At 52.2% G+C, this 7,500-nt stretch overlaps 1 protein-coding gene across 1 annotated transcript in view; it reads right to left on the minus strand.

Annotated features, from left to right (window-relative positions):
- The window catches only part of LOC122252344 (homeobox protein unc-42-like), a 97,921-nt gene that overhangs the window by 62,766 nt on the left and 27,655 nt on the right, over positions 1–7,500 (minus strand). Inside the window, exon 3 of the mRNA XM_086555711.1 lies at positions 7,142–7,249. Coding sequence (XP_086411837.1) covers positions 7,142–7,249 — 108 coding nt within the window. The remainder of the gene's footprint in view (positions 1–7,141; positions 7,250–7,500) is intronic.

A 7,500-nucleotide genomic window follows, 5' to 3' on the forward strand; every position in this document is an offset into this window, starting at 1 on the left:
GGGGGAGGGAGAGGGTGAGGGTGAGGGTGAGGGTGAGGGTGAGGGAGAGGGTGAGGGGGGGGGGAGGGTGAGGGGGAGGGGGAGGGGGAGGGGGAGGAGGAGAGGGAGAGGGAGAGGAAGAGAGGAAGGGAGAGGGAGAGGGTGAGAGAGAGGGTGAGGGTGAGGGAGCGGGAGAGGGAGAGGGAGAGGGGGAGGGGGAAGGAGATGGGGAGGGGGAGGGGGAGGGGGAGGAGGGGAGAGAGGAAGAGAGGAATGAGAGGGAGAGGGAGAGGGAGAGGGTGAGGGTGAGGGTGAGGGTGAGGGTGAAGGGGAGGGGGAGGGAGAGGGGGAGGGGAAGGGGGAGGGAAGGGTGAGGGTAGAGGAGAGGGTGAGGAGGAGGGAGAGGGGGAGGGAGAGGGAGAGGAGCGAGAGGGCGTAGGGCGAGGGCCGCGAGGGAGAGGTAGAGGGCATGAGGGGAGAGAGGAGAGGGAGAGGGAGTGGGCGAGGGGAAGTGGAGAGGGGGAGGGGGACGGGAGAGGGAGAGGGAGAGGAGGGCCGAGGGAGAGGTGTGAGTGTTGGGTGTGGTAGGGAGGGAGAAGGGTTAGGGAGAGGGAGAGGGAGAGGGAGATAGGAGAAGAGGAGAAGGGAGACGGAGAGGAGGAGAGGGATAGAGGGAGGATGGGGGAGAGGGCAGAGGGGAGAGGAGAGGGGGAGTGGGGAGGGAGAGGGAGAGAGGGAGGGGAAGAGAGGAAGGGAGAGGGAGAGGGAGAGGGTTGAGAGGAGAGGGTGAGGGGGAGGGGCGGGAGAGGCGAGGGTGAGGGTGAGGGGAAGAGAGCGGGTAAAGGGAGAGGGGGAGGGGTGGGGGGGGAGGGAGTAAGGAGATGGGAGGAAAGGGGGAGGGGAGGGGGGAGGGGGAGGGGAGGGAGAGAGAGAGAGGGGGGGGGGGGGGAGGGGAGGGGGGGGGGGGGGAAAAGGGGAGGGGGGGGGAAAATTTAAAAGATTGGGGGTGTGTTGGGGGGGGGCCCCCCCTCGCTCCTTCCCCGCTCTCTCTCCTCCGCCTCCCCTCCTCTCGCTCTCCTCTCTCCCCCCCTCTCTCTCTCTCTCGCTCCCTCCGCCCCTTCTCCTCCGTTTCTCTCCCTCTCCCTCCCCCCTCTCCCTCTCCGCCTCCCCCCCGCCTCTCCTCTCCCTCCTCTCTCCCTCGCCCCCTCTCTCGCTCCTCTCTCTCACTATCTCTCTTCTCTCTTCCCTCTCTCCTCTCCTCTCTCGCTCTCCTCTCGCCTCCCCCCTCGCTCTCCCCTCTCCCTCTCTTCCCCGCCCCCCCTCTCCTTCCCCTCTCTCTCTCTCCTGGGCTCTCTCTCTCCTCTCTTCTCTCTCTCCTCATCTCTCTCTCTCTCTCTCTCTCTCTCTCGCGCGCGCTCTCGCTCTCTCGCGCGCTACCCGTGAGCCCCTTGCGCGCGCTCGCCAACCCACCGTCTCACACACCCCTCGATAATCCACCCCTGACCCTTCAGTATCACCCCCACTCCCCACTCCTCATTCTGCTCCTCAACGGCAGCCGCTACAAAACCCCGCGATAATCCCTGACACAGACCCCCCACTATCCCTACACCCAGACCATGTGTCCTCCACTGCCGCTTTTTTTATTTCTTTCTTTTTTTTTTTTTTTTTGTTATCTTTGCCGTTTGCTTCCCTTTAACTTCCCGTAATAACCATCGCTCTCCGATTGTTCATCTGCCGCTCGGTTGAGATTGTCAGTGTGCCAAAAATCCAGCCACCGCTGCCTCACTCACCATAATTCCTTAAGCCCTCCAACATTCACCCCACACGGACAAATCCAGCTCACCTTGCATGCGCTGGAATGACCAGCAAAAGCAAGTCCCAGACACGAAGTCCATTTCCCGCGAGACGCCCTAGAAACCAATGCTCACCTATTCACCTGGCCCGTGTGCGCTCATCAGAATATCGCCCTGAAGGGAATGAAGTTGGAAAAAACTAATATGCCTGTGATGCAGTGCAGGTTGTTTAGCAAAAACACCCAACACAAACCTCCCACCCCCCCCTACCTCCACGGCCAACCCACATACACACTCGTAAAACTTACACACACACACACACACACACACAACGCACATTCACGTCTCATAGACACACATATAAAAACGCAAACAGATATCTATCTATCTATCTATCTATGTATCTCTTTATCTCTCTATCTATCTCTATATCTATCTCTTTATATATCTATTTCTAGATCTATCTGTCTATTTGTCTATCTGTTTATCCATCCATCCATCTATTCCTCCATCTATCCTATTTTCTCTGTGAACATAAAGTTGTAATATACTATATAAAAAAAAGATATGCACGTATGTTGCACACTGGAATCCTTATTGCAGATCCCGAGGGCGGAGCTGCGTCGAGACCCCGGCTTAACGTTACCAGAGCAACACACACACACATAGGAAGCGTTAAAAAATGCAACCTCGATTTTTCTTGGGAAGTTTTGCCGCCATTTGAAAGTATAACAACGGCCGGGAACAAACTTAATAAGCATCTTGGGACAAAAAAGGTGATTTTTCCCGTGGATCTCTAAACATGATTATGATAAACCGTGCGACAGTCCAACATGATTATGAAAAGCAGGAGATATACCTTGGCTTTTTTCCCGAAGATTCCTGTCTGGGAAACGGATAAGCATAATGTAATCTATGCTTTGCATATTTTCTTTGCCACATTAGATGCCTTATTTAGGGGGATGAGTCCAAAAAGGAAGGGGACGGAGGGAAATGCACATTCATTATATCCCTTGTTTAAATATTCGCCCAAAAAACTCCTTTCGCAGTAAGAGGGGAATTTCGGTGGTGCAAAGCCTCCTTCCTCCCCCCTCTCCGTTCCCCTCCTCCTCCTCCTCCTCCTTCATCCCACGGGGGGGGGGCTGGGGGGGGGGGGTGGGACAAGTGGGGGGGGGGGGGGGGGGGGGGGGGGGGGGGGGGGGGGGGGGGGGGGGGGGGGGGGGGGGGGGCCTCCTCCTCCTGCTCCTCCTTCTCCTCCTCCCTGCCCACAGGTAATAGCGAGCGAGGCGTTCTTCTAACAGTAGCTCACTGCCGAGGGAAGCACGGAAGACATCCGGGTCGAAGTTTTAACACTCACCGCCAGGAAATAAGATTTAAAACTTGAGACGCTGTTTAGCGATGGAGAAACCCTGAACTAATGTTCGGCAGCAGGAGGTCGCGGATGAGTCTATATAAACGGGTGTCGCCTACGTGGCCAGGGAATCTACAGCAGGTAATCTATCTACTGGCATACTGCACAGGAGGACGTTCCGTGATAGGCGATAAGAAGTGTTCGATAAATGGCTTTCAGAGGGTATCGCCAACGAGAGAGCAAAAATTTTTCCGTATACTTTACCATAAAACTTCCTTCCTTTCAAATTTTTTAACGGAACTTCCTATTTACCCCAACAATAATCTACTACAGTCTATCTCTACTATAATACATCCTAAACTATATACCTGACCTAAATAAAACTCATATAACTACAACTTCCTATAAAATAACTCTATAGCCCCCCCAATACACCCACTCCCTTCCTACTCTCTTATTCGCGTCGTTCAGAGAGGGTGCTTAAGTGAACAGGTGTTCCTGTGTACCGTAACTGTGACTACCAACCCCCCACCACACGACACATAAACTCACGGCGGGAATACCGATCAACTAGTGTACGTTTACCTTCAACTACGGGTCGTCAGTGTCACCTGCAGTGTCCCCACCGATCTCCTCTCGTACTCGGCTACTTACATCGCACTCTACGGCATGCCCTCCCTTTACGGGCTGTACCGTGGCACTTACCAACCAGCCTAACTCCGACCCCACCACATTAACACCCCAGACTCCACCCCGAAAAACCGCACCTAAGCAGTTTACCCGCACACAGCTACTACTCACCCCTCGCCTACCCCTACGCTCACTCGGGTACCACCCCTACCCACCGAACCCAGGGGGGCCATGCACCACGTCTTGTTCATTGACCATGCCGTCAACCATCCTCATGTACCCACATGAGCTCTGTAGTCCCAAGCACCACTTAATGTCATGGAGATACAACCACACTGCCCCTCACCAGGCAGATTTCCCTGTAACCGGGGGGCCCTACCTCTCTCCGGGGGATCAGACCCAGTCAACACAGACAAAACACGAACATAGAACCAGAGAGTGAACCGCCGGTGTCCCGGTGTACTCCTACCACCACTCTATACAAAACATAACTGATTACACTCGATACTCCATGCTTACGTCTCTCCGCCAACACTCTTACTGGAGACACTGGTCCCACCTACTCCCTGACTCTCTCACCTCCCATCCTCCGTCTCCCCAATCCCGTCGCACCCTCCGTCTTTACCCTCCCTGTACCACAGACATAGGCAAACCGAACTCCCCCCCACGCTAGAACACGTCCACACACGACACGGAACCACGAGTTTACAAATCCTGTTGTACTTAGCAGATTAACGAGCCTTACTTAGTAAACATCCTCTCCCTTTCTCGCCTGTCACGCACCAACGACAAGACTCTTACATTCAACTCACACTCACTTACCGTTAGGCTTATGGACCTTACCGACAGGTGACCCGTCCGGAACAACGCATACCCACTACTACACCCAAATCGTGTACCATCTCTCTCGGACCTATCTATGTGTACCTGCGGTCGACCCACCCCTCATCAGAGGGATGGCTGGAGTCCCCTACCACCTTACACAGGTAAAGGCGGGCTTGAACCACTCTCGAGGTACTGGAACTTCCAGCAGTGTCGACTTGACCCCTCGCGGAGGAGGAACCCACAACCGTGGGTTCGCTCCAACCTCCATGCATTGTCCTTCCCATCTTCCACACCGGAGGCCCCGTCTCTTTACCCCGATACAACCCAGTCACACACGACGCAAGAGCGTGGAGCGGTCACCAGTAAAATCAAAATGGTGAACTCCAAACCCTAACACGAATGAAAAGGACACCAAACAGAGAAGGATACCACAGTTACGCATGGTCCGAAACTCCAAAATAGCCCTAAGCGAGGGCGTTTCTACAGCATAATCAGGCCTCAGCAGTGATAGAAGCAGGCTCAAACCAACCACAACTCATAAAAACATTATAACTCCATCACATTCTCAAGAAACTTTCCAAGACGATCACAGGCTATAGATCTTTATTATCCGCGAAAAATACGCATGATTCGGGTAACGCTCAGAGGCTCCCCTAGTTCCCTAGATAGCACGCCCAGGCTTGCCCAAAGGGATGAATTATCCCTCAGTGGAACCCTAGACTACATGATCTAAAAAGGAGGCAAATGAGAGTCAGTGTTATTATTCTTTATCATGATACTGATAATAATTTGAAATCTCCACATGCTTTGGTATGTTCTGTTATGACCTTATATATTCTTATAAAAAATAACAGAAACCCTTTATTTATTTAGATATATTTTTTTGTAACATTTCCATCACAGATCTCCATTTGAATTGTAGAAAGTACATATCAAATGTCTCGCCCTAATCTGTACAAATTTGAAAATATCACCCTTTACAAAAACGTCTTCCATGGAAACAGCACTTATTAAGGAAAACAAACGTGGGAAAATAAACGTGGGAAATTGCGCACTAACGAAATGTTTCTTAAGATGTCAAATACACTTTATTTAGCACAAAGATTATCATCCTTCACGTCACAGATCAGGCAGTTCTTATCTCAGGCGAGAGTGTCATGTCGCAACACTCTTGCTCTCTTCCCTTTCTGCCTCCTCTCTCTCTTTCCTCTTACCCTTTCTCCCTTGCACCTTTCTCCCCTCCCCTTCTTCACCCCCTTCTTCCCTTTATCTCCTCCTTCCCCTCCCCCATCCCCCCCCTCCTTCCCACTCGCTCACCCCTTCTTTTCCCTCTAGCTCCTCCCTCCCTCCCTACCTCCTTTCCTCTACCTCACCCTCCCTTCCCCTTTAGCTCCTCCTCCCCCCCTCCTTCCTTCCCTCTCCCTCACCCTCCTTTCTCCCTTCGCTCCCTCCCTCCCTCTCCCCCTCGCTCTCCCCTCTATCCCTCCCTCCCTTCTCCCCTCGCTCCCTCCCTCCCTTCTCCCCTCGCTCCTCCCTCCCTTCTCCCCTCTATCCCTCCCTCCCTTTTCCCTTCTCCCCTCGCTCCCTCCCTCCCTTCTCCCCTCGCTCCTCCCTCCCTTCTCCCCTCTATCCCTCCCTCCCTTTCCCCTTCTCCCCTTCTCCCCTCGCTCCCTCCCTCCCTTCTCCCCTCGCTCCTCCCTCCCTTCGCCCCACCACACACGCATTAACCAAAGCCGAAGCATCTGCATAACCAATAACCACCGTGATAAGTCACTTAGAGGTACTTAACAAGACTCCGGTGTATCGCGGTTGACCAATCAACCGTGCCTTAGGGTTCCGTCAAGCATTCGGTCACAAGTCGGTGCTGACAGGACTTTTGACAGCCGTGACATTTGACACTCGTCACGCGTGTCAAGATGACCTTTGATGCTTGGCGAGTGTGATAATGGAACGTCGTTTGGTCTCCGGTGATTGGCTGATTGGCTTCTGTTGTTATTTTTTTATTATATAATGGTTCGTTTTGTAGTGGTTGTGAATGGGTTATTAAATTTGTTATTGATTTGTTAATGAGGGTGGAATCGTTCAATTTTGTGATTCGATTTAAATATTTAACGCAAAGAGAATTAATTTGCCACAACCGTAGACTTAGACTTTTCTTTTGATTGCAGGTCTAAATCAAAATCAAAACTATACCGCAACAATTCATTGAAGAAATCAAGGTACAATCAAACTAAACCTTAAAATACAACAATTGTGAAAAGAAGAAGAAAAAGAAAAGATATGAATCAAGAACACCAAAATCAGAACATAAAAGGACAAATGATAATGATATTGATGAAGTTGATAATCACAATGATGATTATTACCTTTATCTTTATCACAATCATTATCATCATCCTTAACATCATCAATATCTCCATAACCACCACTATCAAAATTAACAACACCAACAACCCCCCTCATCCCCCGCCTCCCGACCCTCACCCCTCACCCACAACCCCAACCAATTAAACAAGCACAAACAATCCCAAACAAACAAACACAAACAAACACAAACACCTACCTGGATCCGAGCTTCGTTGAGTTTGGTCTTCCGTGCGAGTTCTTCCCGGCAGTAGATATCAGGGTAGTGACTCTTGGAAAAGGCGGCCTCCAACTCGGCCAGCTGCTCCTGTACACGAAGGACGGGTAATTACTGGTGGTTTCTGGGGTCTCTAGGGGTCTCTGGGGTCTCTGGGGGTCTCTGGGGTCTTTGAGGTCTCTGGGGTCTCTGGGGTCTTTGGGGTCTCAGGGGGTCTTTTGGGGTCTCTGGGGTCTTTTGGGGTCTCTGGGGTCTCAGGGGTCTTTGGGGTCTCAGGAATCACTGGGGTCTATGAGTGGATGGTTTGTGTGGTTTGGTGGGTTTGGGTGGGTGGATGGGTG

The sequence above is a fragment of the Penaeus japonicus genome, unplaced genomic scaffold, assembly GCF_977035675.1.
Source record: "Penaeus japonicus unplaced genomic scaffold, GWHDUDI00000001_assembly GWHDUDI00000003, whole genome shotgun sequence".
Lineage (NCBI taxonomy): Eukaryota > Metazoa > Arthropoda > Malacostraca > Decapoda > Penaeidae > Penaeus > Penaeus japonicus.